The 16519-nt window shown below is 43.7% G+C and overlaps 1 protein-coding gene across 18 annotated transcripts in view; it reads right to left on the bottom strand.

The window, feature by feature from the left end:
* Positions 1 to 16519, bottom strand: part of kcnma1a (potassium large conductance calcium-activated channel, subfamily M, alpha member 1a) — a 132090-nt gene that overhangs the window by 57543 nt on the left and 58028 nt on the right. For 17 of the 18 annotated variants that reach the window (XM_081725119.1, XM_081725102.1, XM_081725103.1 and 14 more), the window contains 6 exons: positions 14579 to 14640; positions 7564 to 7657; positions 7282 to 7393; positions 2208 to 2283; positions 1092 to 1167; positions 439 to 609 (listed from right to left, as the gene is read on the bottom strand). In XM_081725119.1, the coding sequence (XP_081581245.1) occupies positions 439 to 609; positions 1092 to 1167; positions 2208 to 2283; positions 7282 to 7393; positions 7564 to 7657; positions 14579 to 14640 (591 nt within the window). Of the gene's footprint in view, positions 1 to 438; positions 610 to 1091; positions 1168 to 2207; positions 2284 to 3616; positions 4181 to 7281; positions 7394 to 7563; positions 7658 to 14578; positions 14641 to 16519 lie in introns of those variants that run through there. The other variant, XM_081725118.1, reaches the window with a different exon arrangement.

Below are 16519 nucleotides of genomic sequence, written 5' to 3'. Positions count from 1 at the left end.
TAACGTTCAGACAGAACTATGGGCCATCATCCTGCCACTGTGTTGGTTGGAATTCGGGGGAGAGACACAGAAGGGTGGGGTCTCCTGAAACCGCAACTGCTTTAAGAAAATGGCATTTGACATTATCAGATTCGATTAAAATAGCATTTTTACATACTAGCATTAATATCAATACAAATGTTCTTACTCGTCAAGCATATAAACATGTCAGTTCAACATGTGCTGTACTGGCAAATGGGAGGAGAGATCAACAGTGGAGAACAGGTATTGTAAAGACAGCGTGGAAATACGCAACGTGGCAAGTATTTCATCAGGACATTATGAGGACTATGGACAGGTGATAGTTATGGCCTTTGCAAATAATCATTTTTATTTTAAGTGAAGTGATGAATGATGTGGCGTGTGAAGGGGCTTATGCACATATGAAAGTCATTTTACCAGACCGCCGAGAATGAAGAAGACCATGAACAGGCGGCCGAGAGTGGTTTTCGCACAGACGTCTCCATATCCCACCGTGGACATAGTGACCATGAGTAAGTACACACATTCCCAATATGTAAGTGGCTGGGAATTTTGGAAGTTGTCCCAAGGATCCCCTGAGTTTTCCACCTGCAGGCGTAGGGAGAGCATGAATAACATTACTGAGACAAGCCAAGGCCTCAGAGTTCAGTTCTAAACCTGATCCTCGACAGCCATCTACTGTTCATTCACGTTACAGCCACCACTAAATTTGGGTCACCCAGGAGGGGGGGTTGACGTGCTTGAACTGTGAGAGGAACCAAACAGGTGGCGTTACTGTAGATCAGAGTCTCTGCTGCCATCTAGTGGCACAGATGTCCTCTGGCAAACCCTGATAAGGAAATAGAAAGAAAAACTGAATATTTCGTATTTTTGCTATAACAAGGACTAAAAATAACCAATAAAGGCACTGGCCATGTTATGTTCATTCCTCTTCATGTTTTTCGTTTTGATTGCTTTTTCACCTACACTTGTATGTTGGTCTCTCATTGGGGGTTGCATGGGGCGGGGCTTGTGTGTTGGTCTCTCATTGGGGGTCGTGGGGGGGGGGCTTGTGTGTGTTTCCCACTCACCAGATGAATGAATCCTGCAGCAGTGAGCCATGTGCTTATGAAGATGGAACACAGGTTCACCAGCTTGATGGAATTACTGTGAGAGACGAGAGTTACATCACACCTCTCAAAGTGAAACGCATCGCACTGACGTACAGATCAGTCATCTACTGAGCCCAACACACACAGGACGAGGCTGGCCAGTGACACCTTGCTGGGAGCAAACACACAGGTTATTAAAAACCATCATGTCAGTCATACAGTGGGAATCCTAGCCCTTTAGCTAAACTGCTTAAGATTTTTGCCATACAACTGATCTGCCACCTAGAAAGAAAGAAAAAAAAAAAAAGCCGTCACAAATAACACAGATCTGGCACGGCACTTCTGGGTGAGAGCTGGGTGCTCTCAGCACCAGAAGTTTCAATGCTTTTCTGGTTTCTGAAATCTGAGAGGAGCCGTACTAACGTCAAGCCATCAGCACTTGAAGGACAAAACCCATTTTCTCAGGTGGCAACCGAAATAGCCTTCTTCAGCAACTGTACTGATCCCCCCTCTCCTTTATGAGTCCCTGTGAGTCCCTGACCCAATCAGATGAAGATTCCACAGTGTGTGGGGGGGGGAGCACTTCTGTCCTGCCACACTCTGCACGAGTAGTTGACCATGGGCCTCTTTTTGACCAGCCTCACATCATTCCTCAGGCAGGTGGAGGTCCCTGCTCTCTTATCTACAGCACGCTAAACAGAGCATTAGCCTACCAACACTCTGCTGAGCTCTATGCTCAAGTTGACATCATTTCCTGTGAATATAGGAAATGACTAAGGGAACTTTGCATAGTTTAAAGATACAATAAGAAGGTAATCAATTATAACAGAAACATAAGGGTTGTAAATACAGAGAGTGCAAGGTGATAAGGAACGCTCATAAAGGACAGTGGGAAAATGGTAAGTAGTCAATATGATTACCATAATTACTGTAACAACGTTTTGCCAAGTTATGTGGCCAGCCATGTGATTTAAGCCATAAGACAACGTATAAGACAAAGTTCACTACTTATTGTACCTTTAACAGAAGTCTTACCATTGTTGGAAAAAAAGAACATTGTGAAGTGAGCATGTGCGTGCAGGTGGTCGGCCTTACCTTGTTTTTAAGATATTCAAAAACTGTAATATTTCTGAGAACTGTATCAGTCTCAAGGCTCTTAGAAATCTCAGACCTGTAAGGATAAAAAAGATTCAATTGAAATTACAAGCCAAATATTCTCTGGGTCTTGTTGATAAAGGAACAGGGATGTAATCAAAGTTAAATACATCAGTGTTTACAATCGGGGGAAATAGTTCATTATTAAGACAGAAATCTCAGCTGACAGTTCTGAGCAAAACATTCACTTTATGCTCAGTGGACAATCCCAACCAGATGTCTAAAAGCCATGATGAAAAGATAAATCTGTTGGAAACTGTTGGGAAACCACTTTACTTTTATAACTCACTATCACTATAACTTAAATATGCTTTCAGAAGCCCACGTGTAGTACAATGAGCCATGTGTAAACAGAACAAAACAGAAAATGCAGTTGCAATATAACTGCAAGAATTAATTGGTTTAACCGGGATTTCTGCATGAGTGGCACCGTTAATGTGCCAGTTTCATAATTTAAATCATAATGTTAATTTTTTAAACAAACACAGTGTGTTATCTTTTTGCAAAAATGGTTTAAACAATCCATAGTGAGAAAAATATGTGAACCCTTATATTTATACCATGAGAACCCTTATATTTACACTAATCTTACTTCCTGCATAGGCAGTTACTTGAACCCAACACTTTCTATAGCTGCTGTTCAGTTATGCACAGCAGTTAAGTGGTATACTGTCTTATTAGAAAGTATACTGTCTCATTACTAGATATACTGTTTTATTACCAGATATACTGTCTTATTAGCAGGTATACTGCCCTATTAACAGGTATACTGTCTTATTAGCTTCTATAAACTTTCTTCCAAAATCCCTTGCAATCCCCTTTGATCAAATCAGTGAAAGTAATTATTAAGCCAGCACTTACTACTTCATAAGAAGCAGAATTCAAATACAGTCACCACACAAAGCTTTATATATCCATAAGGACAGTGTAAGTGTGAGAATGTGTGCATGCATGTGTGTGTGTGTGTGTGTGTGTGTGTGTGTGTGTGTGTGTGTGTGTGTGTGTATTTATGAAGGAGCATGATACTGAGATAGGTGCCAAAAGGAGTGCATCACAGAGCAGATTAAAAAACAATGCAACACCAGCATAATAGACTCACTCTATCACTCTATCTCTCTTTTACACACACACACACACACACACACACACACAGAATGATCAGTTTAACATCTCAACATTCCACAAAAATGATCATACACACTATTCAGACAGTATCACGTGAAATACATATAATCAAAGACAGATCCAGACAAAATTCCTTGCCTTTGCACAAATGCAATTAACAGCAGCAACATCAATATATCTCTAGGTGGGGTGGAGCTATAGAAAAGACCCAGACACCCTCTTACCCCAGCCAGAGAGCACATGGAGGCAGGAGATGAGGGAGTAGAGGAGGCCGACACCTTCCTTGGCTTCTCTTGCTCTAACCCGGTAGCCTTTGTGAAAGAGCTCAGCGCACGACTTCCTGGGTGCTTCCATGGCCTCGGGCTGCAGGGCAGCTGGTAGAGTGCGGAGCAATAGAACCCTACTGGAGATCATGTCTCCTGGCGTCTCTTCCAATCTTACTTCTCCGGCACTTTTAATCAAAGAAACGCTTCGGCAGAAGGTGGCTCAGAAGCAAATCTAGCCCAAACGTCAGATGGAGTGAAGTGCTGAAAACATGCCTCAGGCAGTCGGGCCACTCTCGCACTGTAAGGAGGAGTGGAGACCCAGCAGGCTTGACCAGGGACACTACCAGTGCATACTCTGCGTGACGGGGGAAAAGTCCGATCTAAATAAGACGAGTGCGCCGGTGCTAGAGGGCCATCTGTCTGAGCTGAGGCTAGGAGAGGATCCTCCTGAGCACAGGCAGCTGCCATGCCAGCGCTGCTTAATCTGTCGAGCCCAAGCACACACACCCCACCCAAAACAAATCCTCTGCACCCACCGCTAATGTGATGTGTGTGTATAAGATGATAAGATGAGGTGTCCTGCCCTGAACCCTTTTGGATATTTAGAGTGATTGAAATTGGAAAACAGAAGAGAAAAACGAAATGGTAATCCTAAATTAATCACAAGCGCTGCACTGCCTTGATGTTTGTTTCTCCGAGGTCAAAACAACACACTGCATTGTGCCTGCACTCTGCTGATGCACTATGAAAGCAAACAATTTTGTAAACATAATCATAGTCTAAATTAAGGCCCATAATCCAGCTTTGAGCTGCAGCAAGATGGACTACTGAAATCCTGTGTGCTTAGGTTTACAGTTATCCTCCCTTTTCATGTGCCGTCTTTGTGCTCACAAGCCCTCCCATGTGCTCAGGCAACAGTGGCCACATTCACCAAGAAATAAACAAACATCCCACTTTGCTTTCAGTATGATGCAAGACAGACACGCAACCTCCCTTAATTGGCTGCGGGCCTTGCTGTCCACTGCCGACCACAGAGCAGACCCAGGAGGCTGGGGCGGGGCAGCACACTAGGCCCTGCTTAGGGAACATACGTGTACCAACAGATACTCAGGCATACATGTACCAACAGACACTCAGACTGAGAGATTAAAACAGGGGTGCTGCTTCATGCCTGCAGCCCCACACATGAAGTGCGGGCATCACTGCTTTGCCAGGCAGCGAGGACTGGATGTTTATAAAACAATCACGTCCCACGTGCTGCCCGGATCACTCCCAGAAGGCTAGCTGCACCCAGGATGCACTGGGAGCACGGACCGTGAAAACACAGCCAGGCTCTGCTCAACAAAGAGGCTTACAACGCAAATTGGTTATGCCCTTTTGAATCGGAAGCTTCCTGTCTGGAATGCTCATGGCATTAGAGTGGCAACAAAGCTGGTTAAGTCAGAGCAGTACAGCAGCAGCTCCAGCAGGTGGCAGTGTAATGCAGCATGTGAACTTTGAACAAACTGAGGGAGATGGGGAAACACCAGTAGGTTTCAGCATAAACCAGATACAAAGTGTATTTGGAGCTCTATTAACACTCTTAGACTTAACTGACAACTGGTCAAATAACCAGTGCAAGTCAGACCAGATAGTGGGCTGGATCTTAAATCTGAAATCAGTGTCTTATATGGGGAATTTTTAAAAAAGCTTTAGTTTGCAAAGCAACTACCAATACACATGCTAGCTAGTGTTGTTACTGCACTCTAGTGTAACACCCTGCACTCTGTTCAGTCTGGCACACGAATAAACACTACTTAAAGGTCTTAGATCTTAGATCACAGAATGTCTCGGCTTTGCAGTCGGCAGTGTGGGAGTGCAGGGGCGGAGGCAGACTGGGAGGGTGGAGGCTGACTCAGTGGGCGGAGGGGGTGATCTGGGCTACAGCCTCCATGCGGACCTCCTGGGAGTATGGCTTGTTTCATGCCACTGCTCTGCTGAAGTGGACTAACACTGGTGTTTCCCTGTCACCGCAATCGACGTACAATTTGAAAGACGGCAACAACTTTGGAAAGAACAGAAATCTACATCAGAATGATATAAAGGAACGCTATAACAGAGGGGCAGAACTCCCAGGAATGAGTGGACCATGGTCATGCAAAGCTGTGCAGAGAGAATGAGAGGTCTCACCAGGTATCACCAGAGGTCTGGGATAATTTAAGTGGAGAGGATTGATTTACCTGATCTACAGCTGACCATAAGAATAACAAAAATATTAAAGCAATAACTACATACAGTCTGTCATCTGTTGTGCAACACTGTTGAATAACACAGTACTACAAAAGTTATGATCACACAGTCTAATAATGTTGTTCCCTCAAAGCTCTGCCTATTACACACTTGCATCCACTCTTTCCTCTCTAGTAGGTTCTACCATATTTCATATTTGGTATTCCTCATCATTAGAACAGCATCTACAGCCTTAGTGTCTATAGATGTAGGAAACTCACATGAACTCAAATGAAGAGCAGGATTACTCCCTTCATGGTATTTTGCGTGTAAGGCGCGTGTGTGACATTGCTGATGATGTCACACATTTCACATTTACAGCTGTTTCTCTTTCTTTCATCATCTTTGAGCCTCTGCTTCTCGGAGTTCAGAGCTACAGGGGAACAGACTTTGCCTCATCCATGTCCATGTAATAGTCTCGTAACGCACAATTATCAATCAGACAGCACATCCTTTTTAATGTGACACATGTCAGGTAATGTTGGCTGTTTCATAAAGGAATTAATTTTTAAACCAGGTAACTATTTTTGTATTAGCGTGTAAAATTGCTGTTTATTCTGATTCTCTGTAATACTCCTTTTGAACAGCACTGTTATGTTACGTGATGAGAGTCTGATTGAATGTTCACATATCTGCATGAGTTCGAATGGAAGCAGTCTTGCATTTGCAGATGGCAGTGCATTAAAGGGACAGAGTTACTGCCATAATTCCTGCCTGCCAAGAAAACACACACACACACACACACACACACACACACACACACACTCACACACTCACCATAAGTGCACTTTTCTCTCAGTCTGCTGACACTGACCTTTTTCTGCGTCACCATGCCGGAAACCCTTGGCTTTCCCACAGACCTGGAGTGACATTGGAGCTTTTAGCTGCCCTGTCAGGTCTGGACAAACAGAGAAGCATGTGGCTCCTCTTTCCTGCTCCCTGATCTCAGCACCTCCCTCATGGTGTGCTCCCCAGATCTGACACCATGGATAGCAATGCAGTAACACCCCTTGACCCTGCACACTACCGAGGTATTTACAGCTCTGTACTACCATGGGCAAATCCATGTCAACATCCTCACCCTTAGCTCTGCCTCAACTCTGCCTTAGCTCTGCCTCGGCCTTAGCTCTGTCCACGCACCTGTGCTCTACCTGAACGCTTGCACCGCCATCTCTGGACCGACTCGCCTATTCCTTTGGATGGAATTTCATAATTATTCTCAGCCATTTGAGGGACATGATGTAACATCGGCTATGGCAGTGAGACCCTGGCACTGTTGATGAGCACTGTTACTGTTGCTGCCCCGGGCTCCAGCACTGAGACAGAGGGCCTCAGGGAGATGGGGAGAAACTCACCCAGCCAGCTCCTGTTCAGATACACCGACACGAATACTGGTGGCACAGTGAAGAAGTCCACCACGGAGTTCACCTCCAGCCAGAACCACAGCTTATCGTTGGCTGCAATGAACTAGGAGCAGACAAAGAGAAAGAGAGTTGGACCAGGCAGCTGCTGAACAGGATTAAAACTACACCATACAAGTGCATATTAGCTAATGCAATGACTGGATTTCTGTAAGTTAGAAAATTATCAGCTTGTATTAATGTTGTTTTTTCCTGTAGATAACAAGAAATACTTACACGCAAACCAAAGTAGAGTAAGAAGAACACGTTGAATGCCATGTCGATCTGTAATGTGAAGTCTTTGTAGAAATTCTGACAGGATTCTATAGGACTGTGAAGAGAGGGAAAAAGGATGAAAACAGTGCATATAATAAAAAAAGAATTGTGAAACCAGGCTTCACTGAGAGCAAGAACTGATTACCAATCACACCACACAAAGAAAAGACATAAATTAAATTAAGAATGTCTATATCTAGAAATTGAACTGAAATGAAAGGGTGAAAACAAATGCTCACAGCATCAATTAAGTTAAAAGGTGCTGATTCATAAACATCCATCAGCTTTGAAGGCAAGGGTAGTGCAGCTGCCCTTTCACTGGTATTAGCATTGCTCTTAACCCAAGTCTCAATTATTTATGAACTACTAAGCCTTGGAATTAGGAAGAAAGACTAAAACACTAACAGGAAAGGCCCATATGACGTGCGCATGGACTGAACTATTTAGAGATTTCTGTACGTTTTCTCCTTTGTTTTACTCAAATTTCCACCGCATTTCAGGATTTTGCTTCATGTTTAGTAAAAGCTCTTGTGTCAGGCAGAAGGAAAGCCCTGCAGTCATTTCTATAAGCTAGGATCACAATGTCGTGCTTTAACTTATGCCTGCTACACTCTGTATGAGGGATGGGTTGGCACTTAGCGTGTTGGTAATTATTCACCAAGTAATCCTCAGCCATATCACGGCACTGTTTTCAAATAGAGAGGCAGATCGAGTCAAACAGAGTGGCAGATGCTTTTCTCACCCACGCCTAGCGTCCCACAGCAGAGCACTGTGCTGGCCTTGGCCCACACCTGCCAAGCCCAGTCCCACCCGCTTTCCACATTAATGCAACCTGCTGACCTTCAACCTGGACACACTTCATTAAGAAGGAAATGCTTGCAGATTGGATGGATGGTATGGGGCAGAAACCATGTGACCTATAAAGCTGCATCAACTACTTTAGACAAATCACAGCCCGAAGACTATAAATAATTGATCTATTTTCCATCCTGGCACCATGCAACAGCAGCCACAGAGGGCAAGAGCCCTTCCTGCTGTTTGTGTAGCTATACCACAAAGACATAATAATCTGCTTTGTCTCAAAGTACAACATAATGGAAAAAGACCCATGATAACATTGAAACAGATCATTTGATTGTCAGATTGTGATCTGCGGGACAATTAGTATGTGTGGGCACTTGGTAAACATAACGGCAGAACACCTGATTTTCCGATGCTATCCCATAACACATGCTGCGATCACGTGGGATCCCCAGACACTCAGCGTCCAGGCAGAAAATAGCACCTCCTAATGCCAGCCACTTCCGTCACTGTCATCCTAGGGTGTGAGCCTGGACTCCCAGTGGTGTAAGGGAGCAGCTCTATATAGCACGAGGCTGAATGCAGGCTGGCTCCTGGTCAGGTGCTGTGGCAAGGCTCAACCGGGCACTAGGGGGCCTCAGCTCCCCACCATAACAGCAGACAGCGCTACTGTTTTAATCCAGTTGAAAACAAAATACATAATAGTTCTGGCTGCATGATGTGTTAGGCCAGGGTAGCTTCCTGAAAGAGAAGGAATAGTGGGCAAGGGGAGCAAAAAAAGAGAGAGAGAGAGAGAGAGAGAGAGAGAGAGAGAGAGAGAGAGAGAGAGAGAGAGGAAGATAGAGTGAGAACACTCCTGTTGTCCCTTATGCACTACAGGGCCAGATTATCACAGCAGTGATTGATCTAGGCCAAGGCACCATTTCTAAAGTAAGAGTAATTTAGCACCTGCAAGGGCACCAGACAAATACACCCTGGTGCTATTCTTCCTAAAGTGTTTTCTGCATGTGCCTCAATTAGAAGGGTGAAACCCACAAAGCATTGCTACTGGGTCTCTCTCTCTCCTAATGACACAGACAGGACAGGCTAAAAGTCTGAGTAAGAGCACCAGAAGACAGGACGTTGCACTTAGTCATGTAGCTAACACTCCAAACAACAGCCCATTGCTCACACTGTCTGCCTGCATATTAAACACTGCACCATGGACTACCTTATCCTCACACTTTACTACTGTCCGGCGTAAGACACACACACATACACAAAGAAACACACACAAAATGCATATGATTGTGCTTCTTTCACGTACAGATGTGTTGTTTATGCAAACTGATCATGAGAATTAAACAGCAGAACAAAATTAAATGTCATTCCTTATCTACTGATGGAAGCTGTCAATAAATGAGAGCACGGTGGCAGGCGCCAATATTCTGGACTGCCTTCCTCTGTGGTGTGTAAGAACCTCGGAGTCTCACAATTCTACTTCAGTGATAAGAGCCTGGTGCTGCCCCGAACATTTTTCTGGATTGTTTTTCCTTCTTTCTTTGTCTTTCTTGCTTTTCTTGAGTCAGCACTGAGCAGAATCGAGTCTCTTCTTCCATGTGAATAATTCAGGAAACTCTTCTTTATGATTGTTCCAGGCAAGGTGCATATATATATATATATATATATATATATATATATATATATATATATATATATATATATATATACACACACACACCGTATGGTGTGGGTGAGTAAGGGCAGGCTATCAGACAATGGAGCACAGACCAAGTCTAATATCAGCAGTAATTACTAGTTTATCATTAGCTACAGTAATGGGCAATTTGGTTAGGAGCATATTTCACAAGCTTCAAGAACATATCTGCCATTCCATTCTCATGCTTTCTAATCCCTTTCCCAGTGTCTCCCCCTCTCTCTCCCTCTCTCTCTGATGAAGCTGAGCTTAAATCTAGAGCTCCATGGGCTCCTGGTGTGTGGGAGACCTGAAAGCGCAGGGATGCTCTACTAGAATTAAATGCTGTGGATTATTCATCCCTGCATTGCAGTGGTGGCCCAGCTCAGACACACACGGCTTCATACACACCTCCCATGCTCCGAGCTCCCCCGAAAAGCAGATAGCTCTTCCCACCTTATCGCATAAGTCATCGGGCAGTTGTGCTATTTAGTGCTGTTAACGTGGTGCATACGTTATATTCATTCTCCCGCACAGGCTATATGGGGCATTTCTTAAAGGACAGCGCCCCCTGCTGTTGGCCTACATATCTTTCTTTACTGTGCAATGCAAAGAAAAGAGGCATGTGTACAGGATCAGAAGGTACTGCTTGTTCCCATTAAGAATATGGCAATTAAGCAAGACATTGTTAGAGCGAAAAGTTCTGCAACCAAAACTAGCATACTGTGCCTCTTCATACCTCTTACCTACTACATGATTTACATACAGTTTAGCTGTACCAAGGATGGACACATTAGTGCCCAGTAGGTGGCAGCTAGCTGCTATTTCAGGCTACCGAGCTGAATCTTCAGAAGACAGCTGATTCAGTTCTAAGCAGCACATTGTGGAAAACTGCCCTTGTCCTGTGTGGCTGTATGTTCTGAGGAACATGCAATCTCATATGTGTCATTGTGCCTATCAAGGCATTTAACCACACACAATGAAAAGACTTCATTAAAAAGACTGTGGTTCAGTACACTCCCTTCACTGCCCATTATAACGCAGAACAGCAGCAGAAACTGTTAGAAGTGCACCGGCATGACTACACGCCTTCAGACTGTGTTTAGCGTGCCTCTGAGTGGTATCAAAACATGCTTTTGTGTCCATGCATTTATGCATCCATCTTGGCTCTGAAGAGTCTTCGGATAGTCACCAAAGAGGGTGGAGGGTGGCCAGCTTTTTTTAACTGATCATGACATCGCTTATTTGTGCACTGGCATCAGGTTGCATTTGCAGGTTCTTACTTTTCCATCTTTTAAGGCATATTCTGTACACAAGCAAAAGTAGAGAATGTACTGGGCTGCATCAGACTGTCAGTGAAAGTTATGATGATTACGAGCAAAAATGTTTCAGCATCTGCAGATGATCCATTACCAGGCCATTAGCGCATGAGTCACGCTAACAGCAGAGGTCAGTTGATCAGGACTAAGATCAGGGCTAAGATCAGGGCTGTGATCAGGGCTGTGATCAGGGCTAAGATCAGGGCTGGAATCAGGGCTAAGATCAGGGCTGGGATCAGGGCTTGGATCAGGGCTTGGATCAGGGCTAAGATCAGGGCTGGAATCAGGGCTGTGATCAGGGCTGTGATCAGGGCTAAGATCAGGGCTGGAATCAGGGCTAAGATCAGGGCTGGGATCAGGGCTAAGACCAGGGCTAAGATCAGGGCTGGGATCAGGGCTGGAATCAGGGCTTGGATCAGGGCTGGAATCAGGGCTAAAATCAGGGCTGGGATCAGGGCTAAGACCAGAACTAAGATCAGGGCTGGGATCAGGGCTAAGATCAGCGCTAGGATCACGGCTTGGATCAGGGCTTGGATCAGGGCTAAGATCAGGGCTGGGATCAGGGCTAAGATCAGGGCTGGGATCAGGGCTGGAGCCACAGCTTGCCTCTGTTAGCTCATTAACAACAGCACCTAGTGCTGTGGCTGTGGCCTGATTTGGATCTGACCAGGAGCTGAAGGGGTAGTAAGGATGCTGTGAAGTGTCCTAGTTCTAGCCATAGATAGAGCAGAGCGTGACCACAGCATACAAATATGCACGTATATGCACATATATAAGTACAAGCTGTTGTCCCCTTGCTAGTTTCCACCATGTTTTGGCATCACAGCAAAGTCAAACAATCACACGACATACCAAACATGCCAAAGCACTGTCAAACGGCCATTTATCTGGTGATAGCTTACAAACTCCTCGTGAGTCCCTACGATCATTCATATCACTAATATCCATTCATTATTCTGTTTCCCCACTGTGAAAATTAAGCCCAAGAATAGGCTCTGATCCAGAATTCACCCCATCCAATCCCAAAACTGAATAAGGCACTCCTATAGCCTCCCACTTAGAAGAGACATCAAATCAGAAAAACACCGCCTGTCAAATGTCAAAACCGTTGTCTCCGAGCAGTTGGGCACAGTATGGTTTGAAGGGTAGCTTCCCATGTGTGTCTGCTTCTCACCAACAGCACTGGATCCAGCATTTAAAAGTACATGTTCATTTCCAAACCTTATTTATTATTATTATTATTATTATTATTATTATTATTATGTATGTGGTGCCTTTCCCAAACCCAAAGATGCTTTACAGACAGAAATCCACTTCTACAATTCTACAATGTTCACACACACCAGTTTGGCGACAGCCAATTTGCGCCCAGCATACTCTCTAATGGAAACCACATTTTTAAAGTCTTTCACAACCTAGTTTGTGCCTATATTTTGAAGCCACTTTAGGTACCACTATAATTTGTACCTTTTTGAGAGGACAGATCACAACTATGCACAACATATGCCAAATGAGTGTCACACGTGTGGTTATAAATGACACAGCAGCTGGGGTCTACTGAACGACACACAAACACATAGACTCATTGCCTGCTCCTCTACAGTCCTGACCCCTGGCATTATCAAGATTAAATGCTCTCAATGTAGCCTGTGCCATTGCATGCTGTCTGAGGTGGTCTGCTCAGCAATGGGCCCGGGGATGGCCACTTAATCTGCCATCTTAAAATGCAAGACTGGACCCATGCTGAGGATAATTCCTGCACTTGCCCACATCTTAGATTAAATGCTGCGTGTTGGCTTCTATGGGACTTTGCAGCTCATGTTCAGACTGGGGTCCTGTGAAGCACATTTAGACCAGTCCCACCGTTTTTCATCTACAGGGGAAACAGCCCAGAGGGGACACAGATGATTACACTGCACCTGCATCAGCTGCACAAAAGCTGCCGACGCTATGGATCACTGAGCAACAGTGAGTCTCGACTGAATGTAGCAGCTAGGGTGAAGCTGCAGGGTAAGTTGTACAAGTTGAATTCTGCTGCTAAATAGCTGCTGTGTAAACACAGAACCAAAAATGTACATAATGCCAAAATACAAAATAACCTTTTTTTTCCCCATTGTAGGGCCTCCAAGCAGTTGGTGATTCTTTTTTTAGCAACACTGTAATTGAGGAGATTTTGTTACTGATTTGTTGCTGCATTCACTGCACATCTACGCGTTGGACAAACAGGTGAGATGCCCTGCCTGTGGACATAATGGCACTATACAAGAGGAAATGACCAGTCATCTAGTTCTGTGTCAGCATCCCCTGATGTCCAATCAAGGATTCAAAGTCTGCAATCTTCCTTTTGCTGGTATTAAGCTTTTATGTACTGAGTCACTGTTTCCTCAGGCAGGATGACAGGAGGCACAGATCACCAGGAAATATGAGTTCTATTTGCAAACACTGATACCTGGTTGCCTGGGCAACAGCTGGGCAAACGAACAGCGCACCTGTCTCTGAGGAGCACGGGGGAGGGGAGATGCACTGCCTGATGAAACCATGGAAACTGATTCACTTATCTTCCATTGACAAAATAATCATGCCATACCAAGGCTGAATTTAAAATCCTATTTTACTGGGACCAGAACAAAGACAGAGAATTCCATAATGGTACACTTCACATAGCAGGTAATTGAGGGATTATTAAAATACTATCATTACCTATGAGGGTAAAGTAGCAGCCTGGTACAGAGGAATGTCCCCACCGGGGCAGTGTTCTGATACAATAAACCAGTGGGTTTCCCCGCCATCCACTTAGGTCAAAACACAGCTCTCACAGCAGATGGGAAATATTCATTTTATTCTGATTCAGAAAATTCCTTTTCCATATAGATGAAATGTACCTGACCTTTAGACCTAAGGAACATCTCTGTGCTTCACATGCTTACATGCCACTGCATAGCCAAACACAAGAGCATGGGCTGACCTCTTAGTGACTAAGCTAAAATTAGCTTTAAAATAAGAATTGAATTAATAGTTCCCCAACTGATGTGCAGTTTGGTTTAACCTGGGACACAGAACGGCATTTAAAAGATCTTCTTGTTCTTTTTCTGAAGTTATATGACCTTATACAGTAGGCCCTCTCTTACATTTTGATAGAGATTAATTAATTGAAGGGAATCTAGAAAAGTATAATACTCACTCAGAGGAGTCTATGAAGTATATCCCAAGGGCTCCAATACTGAGCGCAAAGACTAACACCACCTGGAGGTAAGAAAGAGAAGAGAGGAGAGTTCATTAGTAATGCTCCACTGAGAAAGCTACCATCAGTTTAACCTTTTTAACACCAAACACTTCTCAACTGTTCTGAGTGAGAAGAAATAAAGAGCCAGTTTCAGAAAACCTTGAGCTGTTTCCAAATAATATACACAAGATATGAGTTGGGATTTACAGTTAGTAGAATAAAGCATACTCAAATATACGAGTAATATTAGTCCTAAATTGCACATGCACACGGATGCACAAAAATACAGGCACACACGCATGTTAATTTTTCCAGTTTGGTGTGTGTGTGTGTGTGTGTGTGTGTGTGTGTGTGTGTGTGTGTGTGCTTGGTTGTGAGTGTCCACCCCTATATGTGATATAGAAATGTGCCTCCCACCCACATTTGCCCACGCATGTATGCCCATAGATGGAGGGCTCTGCAGTTCTGAGGCTGCAGCCCAGTCCAGTGACGTGCCATTCTGACAGAGTAGGGTACAGGACTAGCACTGCGTACTGTGGGTCAAATCATTTGATCTTTACTGAGATGCTGCATTTCAGATGGACGTTATCCCATGATCAGGTGAAACAGAACCTACTGCTATCAAATGGCTGCTATGCTGTAGTGCATGGCATGTGGACACATGCAAGCAAACATCCACACGCAGACACATGAACACACACACACTCATTATCAGCTCACCTAATGTTTTATCTATTAAAGGCAGACACCCTGCTGTAACTGGACTCTGGACACATATGGAAGAATATCTCTGATATGCTAAATGGTATCATTGCAGTGTCAATATGATGTATCAGTCTGCTGATAAATCTACAAGGCAGTGCTTTAATATTACACCATATCACACTGGGCATTAATATTAATACAGGTAGATTTCTGACAGGAAGGAGTCATGTTCTTCATGTTATCATGTTCTTTACATGCTGAATTTTTTACTAGCTGCACATTATATATATTTTTTAAAAAAGTGAGAATTTGGAATTTATTAAAATCAACAAGGAAACACCAGCCTTTTCCCACAAGCAGGGGACCAAGAAAATATATAGCACTTGGGATTTACAAGCAAAAACATTTTTAAACCCACTCTCAGCTTGTCCTTTCTGTTTTGGTAGGTGACTGTATTAGATTAAAATAGCTGCACAATATGCACATATGATTAAATTTATATTGATTTTCTCTATGGAGCTCTACAATACACTCAAACTGAATAAAATAAACATTTACAAACATGGGATTTTCTTGCTGTTAATACATGGCTGTAAAGCAACATTCTAACATGGAGCTGAACAATAGTGTAAACTAAACTAAAATATATATTTAGTGCCCCAACTAGTTGCCAGTCACAAAAAACGTCTTTAAACATGAACAAAACTACAAGACAATATCCTATCAAACACACACCAAGTGATTCTTAGCAAATTCAGTCCTGGCATGGCCATGAAAAGCTTGGGGCTTTAGATGAAGTCAAAGAAATTCATATAAATATGTGAATTTAACAACTTGTCCTCTTTCACAAACTAATGCACATGGAAATACATGGGAATATCACAGACATCAAGGAATGTCACGGACGTAACCAGTTTCTTATCTCAAAGTGAAGCTGGAATAAGTTCTCAAGCTTAAATTTCAACTCAATGGAAAAAGTCATGATAGTGTGGTGAAAGGTGAGATTGACAGAGCTCCTGTTGTGCTCCTCAAAGCCAGAAGAGCCACTGTGAACGCCTCAAACATTTAAAAGTGGAAACTGAGCACCTCAACGTCTGGGTGTTTGTACAGTCAACACTTGAGAGCATGGCAGGTCATTGGTAAGGGGTTTGTTTAAAAAATTAAATACAACGGCTATGCAACGGTATCCTTGAG

Source organism: Electrophorus electricus, chromosome 12 (assembly GCF_041902795.1).
Source record: "Electrophorus electricus isolate QZ-2024a chromosome 12, ASM4190279v1, whole genome shotgun sequence".
Lineage (NCBI taxonomy): Eukaryota > Metazoa > Chordata > Actinopteri > Gymnotiformes > Gymnotidae > Electrophorus > Electrophorus electricus.
The sequence above is the reverse complement of the archived record's forward strand: the minus strand, read 5'-3'. Positions and strand labels throughout refer to the sequence as shown.